Below are 19,938 nucleotides of genomic sequence, written 5' to 3'. Positions count from 1 at the left end.
ACAGCAAAACAACCATGGCATAAAACTTTTTTTTCTGTTGTAAGTGCCTTTAAAGGCATAGTTCATCCCCAAAATTAAAATTATGACATTTATTCACCATTATGTTGAACCTCTTTGACTTGCTTTCTTGTCCGGATAAGTAAATGTTGACAGAATTAAAATTTTGGGGGTGAACAATCCCTTTAATTGATTCTGTTAATTGAAAGGAACCTCACTGAAACATTTTTATTTTTCATACCAAAATGACCAAATTTTGATACCAAATTCTGCTTGTGCCGTCTAGATTGTTTGGTGACTGAGTCAAGTGAAACGTGTGTTTGTTTTATATTTTTAAAATAAATCTTATATTTAAATGCTTGAATTTGTCATTAACTTTTGGAAAGTAACTCCAGAGAGTCTAAACCATGTTGAAAATGTGGGATTTGTTTAATTTAAACTGAATTTTTCCGATCTTTTAGGAAACGGGCCTTTACATTTGGCAAAAATAGATTTTTTTTTTGTTATTAAAAAACAAACATGCAAACCCAGCCCAGATGAGAAAAAGAAACGCAAACGCATTACATAAAAAAGTAACTAAGTAACACAATTAGTTACTTTTTTAGGGAGTAATGCAATATTGTATTACATTAATTTTTTAAAAGTAACTTTCCCCAACACTGGCCATTTTGCCCTCATCCTTACTAGCTAGTTCACTTTTCCTCTAGTTTCTTTCCACCCCTTGATTTCTTGTTTTCTAGGTCCTGCTCCACTTCTAAGGGGTCTGTCGAACGGTGCCAGAGGAAACATTATGGGCTGGCAGCACAGAGAATGCCTTGTGTTATAACTCGAACCAGACATCCAGTCTCCTTGTAGTCCCCCCCCCCCCTTCTCCGACCCCCAGTGGGGCTTTCCGTTCGGATCTTCCGTGTGTTTTCTGGTATGTGTGGATAATACTGGAATCTGTGGTTCAGACTGTTGAGAATCACACTGCAATGTGGAATCCACATGTCTTAGTGAATACGTCATCGGTGCGATTATTATGTAAGGTTTGGTGTGAAGAATGCTACATTTTTATCTTTATTTGACTAGAATAGAAATGAAAACACTGACTATGCAATTTCTTTTTTTTTTCTAAATTGTATTCAAATTATACTATTCTTGTGAACATTTTGCCATAGTTGTTCCAAGATAATAGTAGTGTCAGATTGTAATTGTGTATTTAAGGCCTGCCATTTACTGTATAACCCTGGTAGATGTCCAAAATACCTTGGTACCTTTTATTAGTGTTTTTAAAACAAAAGGTGGTACTGTGTTATAACAAAGTAGCATGCATTTAGCGTTACTATAGTAAAATTGTGCAATGCTAAATCTAGCACCCCCCCCCCACCTCAAATTATTTCCATCAAAAAGTGAACGCAAAGTATCTTGAGGGAATGCAAAGGTATTGAATTATAATTTTTCCTCCCTTCTCATTTTCTGCCCATCATTACTGTGTCCCTTAGGGGCTGCATACGTTTCCAAATGTGTAGTAACATGCTATAATATTATGAGATTTTTAATTTCGCAACAACTCTGAAAGATTTCCAAGGTAAGATTAGCTTTTTTATTTATTTAATTTTAATAAGAACAAAACATATATTGTACATACAAGAGTACATAAAACCACATGTCAGGGGTAAGAAAAATACATGAGGAAAAAAAAGGCATTTAACAGAAAAAAACTTGTACCTATTAAACAGCTGCAGAGTTTTCCTTGCTTTGAAGTTTTTACTTTTTGAAATTGTTTCCAAATATATTTCAACATTAATTTTATATCGTTAGAAAATTTGGCATTTTTTCATTCCTTTTGATTTTATGAATATTGTAAAAAGCAATTATAAGAATTAAAGAAAATATAAACAAGATTTTAGCACCATCAAATAAAAAACATTTTAGCATAACATCAGCTTCTACGAAGTTAACGAGAATCGTAGCTTTTCTTTCTATGTGATTATTGAGTTCTTTCCCAAACATTTGTGTCTTAGGACGCTCCCAAAATAAATGATTAATAGTATATGGGGAAATCTTTACAAAAAACAACAAAACAAACCAAATATCTTCCGTGTTCACTTTAAAACGCTGTGCCACAAGTGATTTAACTGGGTCAACTCGATGGAATTTTTTTTATGTGAAACCTCTTTCACTTTATGAGGTGTGTCGTCCAAATTTGACTCCAATCAAGATGTTTATTTTAAAATAGAGAATTCCAGTGACTAGTAACAGCAAGTATACTTGAAGAAGGGAACACAATAAAATATTTTTACATACAGAACTTGTGAAATCCTTGCCCTGCAACTTGAAGTAAAAACTGTTTCTAAAGTATGAATATTATTACATTCTAGCCTCAAATGCATGTAAAACCAAAAAATATTGGATGGGATCTACTAAAAAGTTATAAATATAAAGAAGAAGAAAAATCGGAATAATTGTATAAAACGCCACCCTTTTTGATCAACTGTTTAACCCAAGTAATTACCTTTTTTTTTTATTCTCAAAAATATTGATTCGTTTCCAAGTTATGGAAAGATAAACTTACAACCAAAGGACTGAACTGAACACAACACTCAAACGGAACCATCGCACACGTTCACGTGTTTCCACACGGAACTATTATTGTGTGTGACGCATTAACGCTGCTCTGCTCACTACGTGCGAATAATGATCTATCTCAAACTTTCAGGCAGTCATCGATTATTGAATATTTACATTATTTCTTCATTTTTTTAGGTACGTACTAAACGCGCGACACAGCTCTTATGTTTTGTATGCATCGGCAGGTTGGTTAGAGCTGCAGTACGTCTGCGCACTTTATATGATTGACGTTATTTAGATGTAGACTTTTATGCATTAACTACAAATTACAAATATGCATGCTTTATTTTAATATGCAAGTATTTTATATATTCGGATATTGTATTTAAGGTATTTTCATGTATGTTTTATGTCCACCGGTTAAAATGGAGTCTGGGGGTTTAATCTGCTGTGATTAATGAGATTAATGTGTCCTCCTCGTGTCATCTTGTTAAACCGAGTGTGGATGTTGTAATTAAATGGGTTTCCATGCAGATGATGAATTTCTTCCGTAACCGTCTGGTGGTTCTGGGGCTGGTGTTACTGGCCACGGTGCTGCTGTATCTGCTGCTGCCCTCCATCCGGCAAGGGAGCATGGAACCGTCTCTGGAGGTGCAGCAGCGGATGGGTCTGATCCCCGCCTCTCCTCCTCCGCCGTCCGGCATCAACATCACGGTCAGGACCGGACAGCTACCCGGGGACCCGCCGCTCTTCTTCCGGGAGGCTCTACCCGTGGACAGCGCCGGACGACAGATACTGCCCAGGTCAGATTATTGTGTACATTTTACATTTTAATTCCATAGTTATGTAATAGCTAGTGAACTGCCTAGATAAACAGCAATTTTGGAACGTTCCTACGTGTACAAATTGACGTAATAATCGAAAAGCTCTATAGAATAGAATATTAAAACTGACTCGTTCCTTAGTTTGTGACGAATAAAAATCGAATGGCATTGTACCATAATAAAAACTTTACGTTACACTTTATGTGTTCTTGTTACAGTGTAATTAATTATACATTTAAGTACTGAGTAACAATAATTAACTACCGCCTTAACTACAGCTTTAATAAACGTGCCTTAGAAAAAAACATTACTGGTGTGCATCTTGAGGCAAAACAATGGCACTGACATATTTTTAAATCTGTCAGGTCAAGTTCCTCTCAGTTAAAACAGGCATTTTAGTCTGGGACAAGGTTTAAGCCTTGTCTGTGAAACTGGGGGCTAAACGTGCAATTGTCAGGGAAAAAAGGCAGAATTGTGACAAGAAAAGTTGCAATTAGCTTTTTTCTTTTTTTATTCTGTGCCGGAAACTTCCATACCTTGCCCCTTAGACTTCCTTTGTAAAAGTGTTTCACAATAGCGATATTTTGCATGCAAAAAATGATTTATTGTGAATAGCGTAGATGTACGTAGCACTGCTCACACAGTGCAGAAGTAACATCAGCATGAAATGGAAAGTCACCCTATTTCTTTTCTTAAGCATGTTATTGATCTTATTGTGAACGATTCATCCATGAATGTTCTTTTTTTTTAAATGGGAATTCTTCATCAGAATGTTACATGATGTTCTGGTGAATTGTCAGACTTCTCTCTGGTGACGTATGCCAGATTTCTTCAATCATTTAGTCCACATAAACCTGCCCCTTTCTTACAATCGACTGCGAGTTCGCATTCAGGTCCATCCAATCAACTAACTTTTCTGATAATTTTTGATAATCCGTTTGTCACAATACATAAGAAAAGATCTGTCGCTATTGACTGTGGTATTTTAATGGAAACTGTGGTAACCAATGGTAACTTCCAAACTTGCTAAATTCTGCAAATAAATATTTTAATTCTATATGACCTGTTGTTCTGCTGAGTTTCAGTCAGTGTATCTTCTCGTCCTCAGGCTGCAGATGGTGCTGCTTCATGGTCAGGCCTTCACCTCTAAGACCTGGGAGGAGTTGGGCACCCTCAGCCTACTGGCGTCCAACGGGTACCAGGCCCTCGCGCTCGACCTGCCCGGTATGAGCTCTGTAAACTTATAAGTAGGGCTGCCCCATAATAGTCAACTAAACGTTAGTCGACAAGAAGAGGCTTAGTCGACCAAAATTGTATTAGTCTGTTAGTCGCAAAAATAAAACTCCACAGGAAGTGGTGAAGTCATGCTGTCCGTGACAGATCATTAATGGCGGATCCTTGTGGTAATTACAGTATGACGGGCGGGAAATCCAAACGTTCGCCTATCATCTATCGAGCTCTAATATGAAGGTAATAAAGGTGCGCTATTATAAGGCGCATATCCAAGTGTTTGTTCGGACTGCATGACACACAGACATATTTTCGACGACTTTTTTCCTGGTTTTTGTCCTGATATACATTTTTTTTCCTGATAACAGCAGAAACAACTTAAAATTCTCTGTCATTTTTGTTCATACAGATAAGAGTAATGCATCATTCGAAAATTTTTATTTGTGTAAACTCACAGTAACAACAAAACTTTGTGCTTTTTAAAAATAAAGAAAACAAACAGGATGCGCTTACTGATGTCCTACGTGAACTGGAGCACGTCACAAAAAATAAACCAAACTCAGCGTACAGGCTACTACTTGCCTCACAGGCATGAGAAATATATCTATAGAAAGCTTGAAATATCGAAAACAAATGCTCTCTGATTATGTAATCTATATGAAAGGTGCATTTCTCTCTAAAGGCGCGTTCACTAGGCTACTGCGGAGAGGTCGAGTCAGCATCGCCATTGTCAGCACCGACACTGTCTCAGAAAACACAAAATGTCTCCTCGCTATTTTTTCCGACACATTCATAATCCAGACTTTTGCCAGTGCTTTGCGGCAAGCTTTATGCGTGCGCATGAGCGTGTAATATATTACGCCTCTATTAAACATTCATTATGGTTTAGCATTCCCCCAGTATATATTTAAGTAATTGAATTAATATAAACGTGTGATTAGTTGACTAATAGCTTAAATGGATGACTGTTAGTCGCCTAGAAAAATCTTTACTCATTACTTCATTTTACTTGATCTTGATATGTTGCATATTGCTCATTCATTGAATACATATAAAGCAGATCACTAAACCGACTCGCTCCTCCTCAGGTTTCGGGAATTCTCCAGATTCAGAGTCGGTAAAGTCGGATCAGAGCCGCGTGGACCTTCTAAAGCGTTTTCTGGAAGCTCTGGGCGTGCGAGCGCCGGTGTTACTGAGCCCGTCTATGAGCGGCCATTACGCCCTGCCGTTCCTCCAGAAACACAGCGCCCAGCTGCATGGCTTTGTGCCCATCGCCCCCGTGGGTACCCGCGGCATCACCCCACAGCAGTACCGCGACATCCAGGTGCCGTGTTTCTTTCTAATCATCTTACACTTAGGATTTCCTTGACTTGTTTTAACTCTTACTTCCTGTATGTATGACAGACTCCAACGCTGATCGTATATGGGGAGTTAGACACCAACCTGGGCGCCCAATCGCATAAGAACCTGATTCAGCTGCCCCATCACACCGCGGTAAAGCTGGCGGGAGCACGACACGCCTGTTACATGGACAAACCCCGCGAGTTCCACCGCGCTCTGCTCGACTTCCTCAGCAAGCTCGACTGAGGGACGAAACGAGTCAAACGATTGTGTGGGAAAGACTACTAGAAGAAAAAGAGAGACGCGAGAAAAGAAAATGATGAACAGGGCTGTGGAGTAGCTGTAAATCCAGTCCTGAAACCTAAAACAACACCGGAACGTTCTATCACGCATCTGTCCATCCACATCAACTCACTCCTTATTATTTCCCTTTTGTTAATATATATAAAACAAACAAATCTTCTGCAGGATTACTATAGGACAGCTTCTTTTGTAGATTGTAAACATCTTCTTTTATACATTTCTACACTGTTGCCATGGATCCCTCTTGTTTTTACTGTTGTTACTGTAACAGCCTGCCTAAAGGTTGTTATGGTTTCTAGTCTGAGGGTTGTTCTGTAATGCAGTTCCTATGGTTTCCAGTCTTGAGGAGTGTTCTGTAATGCAGCTGCCATGGTTTCCAGTCTGAGGGATGTTCCTGTAACACAATCGTCTTGATTTCCAGTCTGAGATTTATTCCATAACACTGTCGCCATGGTTTCTGGTCTGACGGATGTTCCTGTAACACAGTTGACATGGGTTCTTTTCTGAGGGTCTGATGGTTTCTAGTCTGACAGTTGCTCCAATAACATGGTTTCCACACCGAGAAATGTTCTTGTAAATCAGTTGCCATGGTTTACAGTCTGACAGTTGTTCCTGTAACATGGTTGCCAGGGTTTCCAGGCAGAGAAATGTTTCTGTAAATCAGTTGCCATGGTTTCCAGTCTGACAGTTGTTCCTACAACACAGTTGCCATGGTTTCCAGTCTGACATTTTCTCCAATAACATGGTTTCTAATCAGACAGTTGTTCCTATAACACAGTTACCATGGTTTCCAGTCTGACGGTTGCTCCAATAAAATGGTTACCATGGTTTCCAGTCTGACAGTTGTTCCTATAATACAGTTGCTATGGTTTCCAGTCTGACGGTTGCCCCTATAACAGTTGCCATGGTTTCCAGTCTGACAGTTGTTCCTATTACACAGTTGCCATGGTTTCCAATCTGACAGTGGCTCCAATAACATGGTTCCCATGGTTTCCACCCTGAGGATTATCCCTGTAACTCAGCTGCCATGTTTTCTGGTCTTGAGCTGTTCCTATTGTAATGTTGCCATGGTTTCCTGTCTAAGGGTTGTTCTTATAATATGACTGCCATGGTTTCCTGTAACAGCAAGAGTCACATAATGCCAAAAATCATTGTCATTTATAACCCTCCATTTCAAATTTGCTTGACAGGAAACTGGAGTCTTCAATCCCACAAGAACATCTCAGAGAAGAAAACGGTATTTGTCATTTTCGGTTCGTATATGTTTGTTTTATCGTTGAGTGAAGTCCAGAGTGTTCACACCAGCAGTTGGCACATACGTATCACTGAATGTAGCATGTTAATGTGTGGATGACTCACTATACGGTTTTAGATGCTCAAAAACAGAGAGAAAGGTTGCAGTATCGGATGCCTATAAATTTAATTTTTCATTATCAGTAGTTGCCAGATTTGAACTGGTAGTAGTTTAGTCCTCGCAATAAAAGAGAATTTCCTGAGACTGCAGAGAAGAAAAATTGTTCATTAAATGATAGCGGTATTACATTACTAGACCTAAAAATGTAGGTTTTCGTTGCATATTTATTATTTATTGCTTAAAGCTTCTACATGACAGAAACTGTAATGTGTGTGGTATTTATGTGCTGTGGTCTGTTGTTTTTTGTTTTTATAGCTTGTAAATATGAATATGTTGTAGAGGACAGTGAGGCACATTTGACCTGTGAATATTTCTGAGATCCCAAATCTTCAACCTGAAGGGATTTGTCATTGGGACTGAATTCAGATTCCTGTGTGTATGGTACTGCAAAACCATCAAACATGCTTTTGTTCAATGCAAAATAAAATTCTTTAACATTGATGTTTTGCGTTTGTGATTTAATGGACATGCACATGAGATGCGTCCAAAAAGTGTAAGTGGTCTGTCATCGGTAATGTAGTTAAAACCACTCCATTTTAACTGGCTTATTCATGAACACCCTATTCAAAGTTCAAGTGTACTAAATCAAGTCAAGCCCTGCATCCGAAATTGAATACTTACCTATAGTATGTGAAAAACAGTACGCCAACAGTGTAGTGTGTCCGACTACATAGTATTCGAAAAACAGTAGGCGAAAACTCCCCGGATGACCTACTACTTCCAACGAGATTCTGAAGTATGCATTCAATGGACACTTTACTATCCCATGAGGCCACGGGGAGAATGGCAGTGGCTGGTCTAAAAGTAATTACTTCACGACCACTAAAAAAAAATATGTTTTATATAGTATGAATGTAATCTGTACGTACTACATTCGCCATGTTGTCATTATCATGTGTCAGTGTCAGTTACGTCGCTTTACTGCCATTCACAAATCCTCTTCTGTGGCCTCATGGGATAGTAAAGTGTTCATTATGCACACTTCAGAATCTTATTTAGTCACATAATGTTTTTAAGTGACACTAGTAGGTCACGTGACAGTAACATCATGGAGGATTTAGTATGTCCAGACTCCACTGCCCATATCCATTCTATATAGAAGAACATTCAAATTCAAATGTAGTAACTACTCAGTATTTTATTTTGAATGCAGGGAAAGTTAATATATCAAATAAATAAGACATGCAGTAGTGATTTCTGGTTAAACTATAAATATATTAAATATTATAATAATATCTTTATTATTAGTGTTTTTTTCCGTGAACTTCAAAGAAAATGGAGAAATCATGAAAAATAAGCTAAAGTTAAAGGTAAAATAGTCAAATAGTTTATATAATAAATATTGGCCATAATAGAATTGTATTTTAAATATACTGGCTTTAGTGGCTTTTTACTCGTATATTCGTGTTTTGACCATAGACTGTAAAAGGTTTTGACCACGTGTGCAGGCCAGGCGGAATCGAATGATGCCGACGTCATCACGCAAACCATGCGTCTCTCTTCGGGAAGATGGCTGCTGCTGTGTACATGATGCCATACTGAATGGACGGAAAACAAACCGATATTCGTAAAATTCCCCCCTCTTCCCTCCTCTATATCCCGCTCCGCATCCATGCACACGCGTTTACGTTAAAAAGAACCCGATTTTAACCTAGTGTGAAGAACTAGGATGATAATATGACCCAGAAGAAGAAGAAGCGAGTGAATCGCAGTTTGTTACTGGCGAAGAAAATCATCATCAAGGATGGAGGAACGGTGAGTTTTTGCTCAATTTAACCACAATAAACACTAAGACACGACGGTTTAGGTCTTAAGTATACATAATTATTGTGTTAATGTTTGAAAGAAAAAATGCTTTGAGAATATAACGTTATTGGAGGAGTGTAACTTGTCATTCATCGTGGCTGTAAACATCAGCATTTACTTCCTGTAATTACCAATAAATCATACCAGCACGCATAAATGTCAAGATTAACGATTTAAATCACTACATGCGTTATTATATTAATGTTCAGATGGTTTGATGACACATTAGAGCGTGTTAAAGATGTCAAGATGTCATTATGACTGGCTGAGTGGCTGTAAATAAAATAATTTCTTTTCTATTTTTAAATCACATAAAACGGCTTAACAAGACTTAAATTGTTATATGGTTCTCTATTATGATGAAGTTCAAACAAAATATCAATAAAAATGATCATAGTATTGCTAGGCATAGAGTTACCATGGTTTTTGCGTGACACTATGGTAATTTCATGCTATTTCTTATGCAAATAACATGGTCGATAATCAGTATTATGCTATACATGGTAGATAATTAGTATAATGCAGTATTATGCTATGTTGATTTGTGAGGAAACTAGAATCCAGGTTTGAAATAAACATCATCATCATCATATTTCAAAGCATATTGTTATTGTTATAGTATTGTTACAGTATAATTTGTAAAGATAGATATGTGATGATACCCGTCTGTCAGATATCTATTGGATATGAATGTATTTGTCATGAAAGTATTATTTATAAAAATGTAGCCTAATTTTAGTTTGTTTTAGTAATTTTGCTATGTGGTTTTGTTTTGTTATGCTTTTGTTTTGTTTTTTATCTCAAATTGATTTAATAATTTAGAATTTCAACTTAAGCTAGCTTTATTTCAGTTCGTTATCAAAGCAATATTTCTGTGCTTTCAATTTTTGTGTAATGTTTTCATCAAATATTTTGTTTTATTTCAGCTTTATTACTGAAATTTTTTTTAATCGTTTTAGGGGCCGTTTTCACGACACAAGTTTCAACTAAAAATGGAATTAATTTACATGGCGACAGCGTTTTGGGGGCCTGAAAACGCAAACTTAAAAATAAAATAAAAACAGGTGCAAGTTTTTGAAAGCGATACCGTTATCGTCTCCGTGTAAACTACAAAAACTAATTTGTGAAAAGTGACATCATGCACGTGAATTACGTGTTCAGTGTGTAGGCGTGAAGAGTTTCTTTACAAAGTGACATCGCCATCTACTGGCCTGGCATGAATAATACAGCATTTTTATTCTATTTCGTGGATCTGTGTGAACGGGATCGTTTTGACAACATTGTCATCTGTATGCGAAAAACGCGAGGGAAAACCTTTTCCGTTTTTAGTACATTGTCGTGTAAACGTGTCCTTACAATACTCCCTGTAAACCTCCATTTCTTTACAAATAGGCCATTGATAATAAACATTGTAAGGGTCAATGGGTTTGTCCGAAATGCTTAAAAACACAATTGTTGGCTGAAACGTATGAGTTTTTGTCCTGTTCACTGGCGCTCAAGATCAGTTACAATTTTGTTTGGTTTAGTCTATATATGGTCTTAATTTGAACCTAGTTGCTCTAGTTCCTTTTTGTGTTTATTGTTCCTTTTTTAATAAGTACAGTACCTAATAAGCCAGAATCAGCACAGGTTGGCACCTTAAAAAAATATTGCATAAACGTCTTAATCTCTTGTGAAAGGATTAGGCCACAAACAGACCTTATCTGTTGTGAAAACCAAACCGAAGCTTTATGGATGTGTAATAATGCTGGTTGGTTACCGTCTCTGGTTCTTCTCTCTCCAGCCTCAGGGCTTCGGCGCCCCCAGTGTTTATCATGCTGTTATCGTCATATTTCTGGAGTTCTTCGCTTGGGGTTTGCTGACAGCACCTACTTTGGGAGTAAGTTGTGGTTGTTTTAAACAGAAATAAGCTTTTTTTTGTATGAAGAAAAACATCGTAATGGAAGCGAGATTTTATTTTCATATCAAGTGTCGTGTTTAGAAACCCTTTGTATGCCCCTGTTATTATATTGAGTAATATGATCATGTAAAAAAGTTCAAAATACACTTGCATGCGCGTCATAACCGATGCTGTTTTTGTGTCATGTGACTGCAGGCTCTTCATGAAACATTCCCGAAACACACGTTTCTCATGAATGGCTTGATTCAGGGGGTTAAGGTATCATCTTTAACTTCTTCCTGTAAAAGATCTATTATTGAGTCGAGTTCATAACTCATCAACTGCATGCTTTTGTTCATAGGGCCTGCTGTCGTTTCTAAGCGCTCCTCTGATTGGTGCTCTGTCAGACGTGTGGGGAAGGAAGTCCTTTCTTTTGCTCACTGTGTTCTTCACGTGTGCTCCAATTCCTTTAATGAAGATCAGCCCGTGGTATGTTACCTTTCTCTTTTTTTGGACACAAAACTAAATATTTTGTATATCTGTTTGGTAAAAAAATATATACAGTAAGGTCTCATTTGTTAACAGTAGTTAATGCATTAGCTAATATGATCTAACAGTGAGCAATATATTTTTTAAGCTTTTATTAATCTTTGTTGGTTCAAATATAACCGTTTATTGTTTGTTCATGTTAGTTCACAGTGCATTAAGTATTGTTAATGTTAACTTTTGATTTTAATAATGTATCAATAAATGTTGATATTAACATTAGCTCAAATTAATGCTGTAGAAGTGTTGTTCATTCTTAGTCCATGTTAACTAATGAAACCTCATTGTAAAGTCTTGCCATTTATTTCTGTGTATACATAATAAAATAAAACGAAATGTATACATTTAATTTTAATGTAATATAATTTTTTAATTAAATAAAAAATCCATTAGACAAAAAAAAAAAAAGATAAACAAGGTTTAATTTTTCATGTTTAAGTTTACCATGTTTGAATATCTGAATGTATTTGTCCTGACAACAGTTAATTTAGTATGATTTATCTACTATGATATTTATTCATACTTTTAATGAGCTTTTATTATAGTTTAATTACATGCTTTTGTAATTTTTATTAGTTTTTAAAAATTTCAGTTTAACTTTAATTTATTTTTATATCAGTTTTACTTTTAGTAATTTCAGTATTTAATTTGAAATGAATGTGATATTTAACTAATCTTATCTCATCTAAATTTTGTAATTATTTTTGCAAACGAAATATACATAAAATTAGAGATGCATGATATATCGTCCACCTTATCAGTATCGGCCGATATATGTTCATTTTTAATGTTATCATTATCGGCCTAATAAGAAAATTTGGCCAATATATTAAGGCAGATAAATAATGTATTATTTCCTTAAGCTGAGACACTTCAGTTCGTCATGATGTTTTTTAATTGCCTGAAATATGATTAGAATCATAATGGACAAGGAAAATATAATTACGTGCAACATGTGCAGCGCAAGTTTGTCATATAGACTATAGGGTTGTGCCAATAGACGATATCATCGTCCATCGTGATGGCTGACAGACATCACGATATTAAGCCAGCATCGCGATTTTGGGTATATTACAGCACGTGAATTCATCAGTTTCTACCGAAATACATGGCCGGTGAACTGGGGAGAAGAATAGAGTTGACTTTATAGTTACTTACACTGTGTGTCTGATATTAATAAAACCCGTCTGGAAAAATATGTGAATGGGTTGTTATTGCTGCTTCCATAGACACCATTGTGTATTTTACAAACTATAAATGTATTGTTTTGCTATATATTATATGTTTTTAAATGTCTGAAACCTAAAATAAACATTATGTGGTTAAAAACACTGAATAGTTGTGATATATGACAAGCGTTGAGCGCGTCCGTCTCTGGCTCAGCGCCAGCCAAAGCGCGAAAGCAGTGTGAATCTGGCAGTTCTGTCACGTCACTGTACATTGGCTCTTCGTGCTCAGCTGCTGCAGAGCGTGCCAAAATCAAAATTGCTGATGAGATGTAGAGGAAAATATCTTCGCGTTGTGCCTACGCCTCTTAGCTGTGCTAAATCCACTGTAAGACATGGCTTTGCGGGGCATTGCTTAAGTGAAAAATTTGAATGTTACCCCCGCCCCTCCTCCCGTTATCATCGTCCATCGCGATGTTTCACTGTACACATCGTCTGATGCCATATTGGTAGACATCGCACAACCCTAATAGGCTACATAAAATTATACTGAGAACTACTTAAAGAGCCCAAATATCTCATCGATATATCGGTCTGTTTTGTATTTTGTAATACATATGCACATCTTAAATCACATGCATAGAAAGATTTTAAAGCGTTCTTGTGTTTCAGGTGGTACTTTGCCGTTATCTCTGTATCTGGAGTGTTTGCCGTTACCTTCTCGGTTATATTCGCCTATGTGGCCGACATCACTCAAGAGCATGAGCGCAGTATGGCTTACGGCATGGTGCGTATAACCCATCAACACATCATCATCATCATCTCTCTTTATACCCCTCTTTTTTTTGCATTAATGTGTCTGTGCTTTTTCTAAAAGGTCTCTGCCACGTTTGCGGCGAGTCTCGTGATCAGCCCGGCCATTGGCGCGTATCTGAGTCAGGTTTATGGAGACAGTCTGGTGGTGGTTCTGGCTTCTGCCATCGCTATGCTGGACATCTGCTTTATCCTGGTGGCCGTGCCCGAGTCACTTCCGGAAAAGATGAGGCCGGCGTCCTGGGGCGCCCCCATCTCGTGGGAACAAGCTGACCCCTTTGCTGTAAGTAGATCTGACCTCTTTGTACTTGCTTGGTGCAATAATATTACAATCCACTTTTCACAGTCCAGTTTATTCCCGAACCGGTTCCTACCGAATAATCCGTTTCACTTTGGAATTTATTAAAGATGTTAAATGCACTGCAGATGCAGAACCTTCAGCATGAGTGTGGTTGGAAACATGTATTGTTTGTTTTTTAAAAGAGAGAAATGGCACAACACTTCGCTCATATCCTGTGTGGTTTTCAATAGGGAAGTATTTTTACGCCCATTTGCCCCTCCACAGTTTGAGGTGTTGACATAATGGAGTTTTTAAAGCTGCAATAGATCTGTGCGCTGCTTACGCGTGTCATATAAGGCAGTTTTCACACGTGGTTTGCTCTGAAGAGTTCCTGCGAAGCCTGTTACAGTTTTCCACCACAGTGTTCTTGGTTTTGATTGGTTATTTTTAGAAGAGAAAGGTCTGTTAAACATGTGATCTTGAAACACATTTAAAATTGAACCATCTCAATGTATCATGGTTGCGATACCTTTACAAATAGGGATGCATCAATATTAAAATTCCACCTGATGCAGATTTTTATAATAATTTTTTATATTACATCAGCCAATAAAGTGATAAATGGCTGATATTAAACACTACAAAAACTAAAATCAGTAATTTTAAATGCATTATAATAGTATTTTAAAGTGTTAAATAGTTTAATTATAGTTTATTAATATTCATTTTAAATGGGCTAGATATTAAACCGTAATGAGCATCTAGAATTAATAAAAAATAAATAAATATTATGTTAAGTGTTTAAAGTGTTACATTCACCCAGTTTGGTTCTAAACAGGAGTCTGTTTCTCTCCACAGTCTCTGAGGAAGGTGGGTCAAGACTCGACGGTTCTGCTCATCTGTATAACAGTGTTCCTGTCGTATCTGCCTGAAGCTGGACAATACTCGAGCTTCTTCCTGTACCTGCAACAGGTTCGTCAACGGGCAGATTTGCTTTATCTCTGTGGTTAATCTTTAACTCAGGTTTTAGTTGTGTTTAGAGGGTGAGGTCTAGTTTTTTTTTAAATCCTGATAACAAACAGGACTGTAAAGGTTTATTGTTTGACCCTCTTATCCAGATAATGGGATTTTCCCCTGAAAGTGTTGCTGCGTTCATCGCTGTTCTAGGATTGCTGTCTATTGTTGCACAGGTCAGTAGGATACATGTTAATAAAGGATCTTTACTTCATTATTTTATAATAGGGGGATGATGTTGAATGTGACTTTTCTTTCCACCTACAGACTGTAGTGTTAAGTTTACTCATGCGTTCCATCGGGAACAAGAACACAATTTTGCTGGGCCTGGGATTTCAGATTCTGCAACTCGCCTGGTACGGGTTCGGATCTGAGCCATGGTAAGACCAAAAGCCTCAGTGTAAAATAAGTAATGGAAAAAATAAAATGTTTTGAATAATGGCATAAATGATGCCATTTCTCTTTTTCAGTTAAACTGTTGCTTTAAAGGGATAGTTTGGCCAAAAATGATATTTAACACATGCATTACTCACCCTCAAGCCGTTCGAGATGCATATGTCAATCTTGTTTCAGACGAACACATTTTCAGTTATTTTAGAAAATGTCTTAGACCCTTCAGTGGATATAATGTGAAGCAATGGGGTCCACCTCCTTCAAGTCCCAAAATGAGCATACATCCTTCACAAAAGTAATCAATCCGGCTCCTGGGGGATAAACGAAGGCCTTCTGAGGGTAATCCGTGCGGTTTTGTCGTAAAAATATACATATTTAAAACTTTATAAATGAAAATATCTGACTTCCGGCAACGATCGACGCGCGTTCACGGGTGATGGAAGTCGGCATACGAGGTAGGACGTAGCGTAGGAACCGTCGTGACGTAGAACGAACGCGCCTGCGCAGCCAGAGAGCAGAGCAAAACAACGTCTACGTCACGACGGTTCCTACGCTACGTCCTACCTCGTATGCCGACTTCCATCACCCGTGAACGCGCGTCGATTGTTGCCGGAAGTCAGATATTTTCATTTATAAAGTTTTAAATATGTATATTTTTACGACAAAACCGCACGGATTACCCTAAGAAGGCCTTCGTTTATCCCCCAGGAGCCGGATTGATTACTTTTGTGAAGGATGTATGCTCATTTTGGGACTTGAAGGAGGTGGACCCCATTGCTTCACATTATATCCACTGAAGGGTCTAAGACATTTTCTAAAATAACTGAAAATGTGTTCGTCTGAAACAAGATTGACATATGCATCTCGAACGGCTTGAGGGTGAGTAATGCATGTGTTAAATATCATTTTTGGCCGAACTATCCCTTTAAGAGTAATGTAAACATTTAATGAGTTTTTACTAATGAAATCGGTCCTAATTTCCAGGATGATGTGGGCAGCCGGAGCAGTTGCCGCCATGTCTAGTATCACTTTCCCTGCTGTTAGCGCCCTGATTTCCCGCACAGCTGATCCGGATCAACAAGGTAGGTTTTCTTGAAGTGAAGTTACATATTCTTTGAGGCCGACTGCTAAAGCTCATGTTTCTGTAGGCGTGGGTCAGGGTATGGTGACGGGAATCCGTGGGCTGTGTAATGGTTTGGGTCCGGCCCTCTACGGTTTCATCTTCTACATCTTTCATGTCGAGTTGGACCAAGTTCCAGAGAAAGACCCGGATATACCGCATCACCATGATCCCCACCAACAGGTAAGGTCCCGCACATCGTTGCATTTAACTGAACTATGTTGAATGATGTTTATGTTGTTATTAGGTTTGTTTTAATAGTTACATGTTTTTTTTTAAATAATAGTTGCCAAAGTTAAAATGATGAAGTCCAATGCAGCTAAACAACACTCAAGTATAAAATACTTGCAAACGATTTTTCATAGCAATGCATAATTTATTTGAAAAAGGTGGATACCTGAATGAATTTGCAATTACAAACAAAACCTAGCCTCCACAAATCAAACTGAATAAAGTTGTTTTAAATCATTTGTAAACCGTTTGCAAGAATTCAAGCAGGACATGTTTGTTGTTAATTGTTCATAGAAACATTCATACGAATTGAAGCATAACCAATTTGTGTATTTTGTTTGTAAATAAAATATAATGTGTATTTTTTGTTATTCTCTGAAAAAGCTATATACCTGAAAAAATGGTTGAATACCTTAGGGTAAATTGCTTGTAAAACCATTTTTAAGAAGTCAAGCATTAAAATGTAAACTAATTCAAGTAGAACAAATTTGTGTAAATTGTTCCTAAAACTATTCTTAAGTCAAGAAGAATACATTTCAATAATTTGTAAAACTATTCGCAAGCAGAATGAGTTTGTTAAATGTCCGTAGACCCATTAGTTAGAATTTGAGTAGAACCAAATTGTAAAATTTGCAGAATTGTCATTATTCATAGAAAATATTTGGATGCTTGAAGGAATTGTGCAATACCAATTGGTTAAATTTGCAGAATTTTCGCTATTCTCTGAAACAAGTTATTCATTATTCTCTGAAAATACGTGGAAAAATGGTTGAATACCTGAAGGAATTATTCAGTACCAATTTGTGTAAATTCCTCGTAAAACTTCAAGCAAAAGTCAAGCAAAATAATTTGTAAAAATTCAAGTCCGTTTAAGTCCAGAGAAAAAATTTAAATAGTTTGTAAAACAATTAGCAAGAAAACAAGCAGAATGAGTTTGCTGTTAACTGTTCGTAGAATCTTTCATAATAATTTGAGCAGAAACAATTTGTGTAAATTGTTTGTAAAATTGCACATTTTACATTATTCTCTAAAAAAAAAAAAATTTGGATACTTGAAGGAATTGTGGAGTACACTATTTGCAAGAATTTAAGCCAAACAAATCTCTGTAAATCATCAGTAAAATTGCAAAATATTTGTTATCCAAGCAATTAAAAACTCACTCCTGTCTCCACATGTGAAAATGAGTGAATCGTCACTGTACGGAGTTTCATGCACAGTGTGAGTTCATAGAGATGCATTTTAAAAAGTCATTGCGCATATTCATGTTACGAACATTTAGGTGTAAATAGGCCTTCACCATAGACTGTTTTGGGAAGAGGTCTTGCCATTGTGTTTACCGTGTTCCCGCCTCATGTGTTCCCCTCACAGAGTTCAATAATCCCAGGACCGCCATTCCTCTTCGGCGCATGTTCTGTGCTGCTGGCGCTCCTGGTGGCTCTTTTTATTCCCGAACACCCCCATATGGGCACTCGTGCGGGCAGCTGGAAGAAGCCCACATCACCCCACGGGCACTCGCACAGTCCCCACCCACCCGGAGAGGCCAAAGAGCCCCTCCTACAGGACACTAACGTGTGATTGGGTGTTTTTCATGTGGCTGTATTGGCCACGCCCCCTAACCATTGAGAAACGAACTGCGCATGGAGGCTGTTGTCATTTATTGAAACGTAAAGCTATATCGAAGGCATGCACAGTCTTGCACCTAGAGCTCTACCTTCCTGCAGAGTTTTAAACTTGCTAATTAAGCATGAAAATTACAGACAGGTGTGTGAACTCTGCAAGAAGGAAAGTCTCTGATTAAGACTAGGCGTCCCTATTGTATCATGAATAGAGCACCACTTTTTAAAAGAAATGTATATAGAAGAACATATATTTAACGACGGTTCTGTCCAAAGGCACTATTGCAATGGCTTGTATTTATTCTTTTTATTGTTTTTTTTTTGTTGCCTTTTTTTTTTTTTTTGTTGCTCTTTTTTTTTTTTATATATAGTTCTTCATTTACCATAGCTCACTCAGGGACATTAACCCGGTCAGGAATGTTTCCGGACACAAGGTGTTCTCCTTATCAGAAGAGCCTGGAGAGAACATACTTGCATACATACAAACAAAAGGCGTCATTCATGAAACGCAAGCAGAACGAATTTGTGCAAATCGCTTGTAAAACTATTCGCAAGAATTTCACATAGAACAAACGCATGTAACTCGTTCGTAAAAACATTCATAAATTTTGAAATGGGAAAAAAATGGTGTAAATCGTTTTCTAAAATTATTTGCAAGAATTTGCGTAGAACAAATTTTAATTCGTAAAACTATTCGTAAGAATTTCAGCCAAATAAGTTTGTGTAAAGCATTCGTAAAACTACTTGCAAGATTTTGAGTGGAACAGATTGGTGTACATCCATTCATAAAACTAATTACAAAATCTGAGTAAATCAGTCGTAAAACCATTTGTAAGAATTCATGCCGATAGAATTTTTGTAAAAACATTCATACGAATTCAAGTTGAATGATTTATGTAAATTCTTTGCAAAACTCTTGAGTTTGAAATTGTTCGTGTAAGAATTTAAGCAGAGCGAATTTCTGTAAATCACTCGTAAAACCTTCGTTGAAATTCGCTTGTCGTTCTTGAGGCCCAGTGACCTTTTTTAGGGAGCATAATTGTACGGATTTCCACGCGAATGGCCTTAACGGAGTTCAGTTTCAGACTTTGACAAACAAACATTGCATTGGAATGATTGTGGTACAGCTTTAAAGTTTCTTTTTTTTGTCGTTTGTTTAAGCTGATGCCTGTTTTCTTTATACCACTTAGAATCAATGGTGCCTTCCCCAGCTTAAATTGTGTTGTTGACGGAAACTGGTGAATTTAAGTGATGCTTGTAACTTCCGATTGGGAGTTCTGATCAGCCTCAGCCTTTCTTATACAACTGAAGTTGAGTTTCGTATAACAGCGGTAGAACTGACTCTAAACCAGTAGTGAAACTGAAATACATGGCGCGTCATTTGTCTGGATTCGCTTTGGCCTTGTGTAGAA

General features: G+C 37.3%; 2 protein-coding genes across 2 annotated transcripts; both read left to right on the top strand.

The window, feature by feature from the left end:
• Window positions 1–2,608: 2,608 nt before the first annotated feature.
• Window positions 2,609–8,103, top strand: abhd14a (abhydrolase domain containing 14A). Its single transcript, XM_056242454.1, has 5 exons — window positions 2,609–2,795; window positions 3,085–3,353; window positions 4,483–4,598; window positions 5,693–5,928; window positions 6,009–8,103. Exons 1-5 carry the CDS (start codon window positions 2,775–2,777, stop codon window positions 6,189–6,191), a joined length of 825 nt encoding a protein of 274 aa, XP_056098429.1. The 5' UTR covers window positions 2,609–2,774; the 3' UTR covers window positions 6,192–8,103.
• Window positions 8,104–9,143: 1,040 nt separating this feature from the next.
• Window positions 9,144–19,242, top strand: mfsd14a1 (major facilitator superfamily domain containing 14A 1). Its single transcript, XM_056242460.1, has 12 exons — window positions 9,144–9,417; window positions 11,252–11,347; window positions 11,564–11,626; window positions 11,709–11,836; window positions 13,732–13,846; window positions 13,937–14,155; window positions 15,011–15,124; window positions 15,271–15,342; window positions 15,434–15,546; window positions 16,544–16,641; window positions 16,708–16,862; window positions 18,279–19,242. Exons 1-12 carry the CDS (start codon window positions 9,340–9,342, stop codon window positions 18,483–18,485), a joined length of 1,458 nt encoding a protein of 485 aa, XP_056098435.1. The 5' UTR covers window positions 9,144–9,339; the 3' UTR covers window positions 18,486–19,242.
• Window positions 19,243–19,938: the final 696 nt, after the last annotated feature.

The sequence above is a fragment of the Rhinichthys klamathensis genome, unplaced genomic scaffold, assembly GCF_029890125.1.
Source record: "Rhinichthys klamathensis goyatoka isolate OS25496 unplaced genomic scaffold, OSU_Roscu_1.1 h1tg000727l_1, whole genome shotgun sequence".
NCBI classification, from domain to species: Eukaryota; Metazoa; Chordata; class Actinopteri; order Cypriniformes; family Leuciscidae; genus Rhinichthys; species Rhinichthys klamathensis.
Note: the sequence above shows the minus strand (reverse complement) of the source record. Positions and strands in the feature narration are given on the sequence as shown.

Coding starts and splice junctions, on each gene's coding strand:
- mfsd14a1 (XM_056242460.1), top strand. CDS start 9,340: ATGACCCAGAAGAAGAAGAAGCGAGTGAATCGCAGTTTGTTACTGGCG. Junction 11,348..11,563: donor TGACAGCACCTACTTTGGGA/GTAAGTTGTGGT, acceptor ATGTGACTGCAG/GCTCTTCATGAAACATTCCC. Junction 15,125..15,270: donor TCTTCCTGTACCTGCAACAG/GTTCGTCAACGG, acceptor CCTCTTATCCAG/ATAATGGGATTTTCCCCTGA.
- abhd14a (XM_056242454.1), top strand. CDS start 2,775: ATGTTTTGTATGCATCGGCAG. Junction 2,796..3,084: donor TGTTTTGTATGCATCGGCAG/GTTGGTTAGAGC, acceptor GTTTCCATGCAG/ATGATGAATTTCTTCCGTAA. Junction 4,599..5,692: donor CCTCGCGCTCGACCTGCCCG/GTATGAGCTCTG, acceptor GCTCCTCCTCAG/GTTTCGGGAATTCTCCAGAT.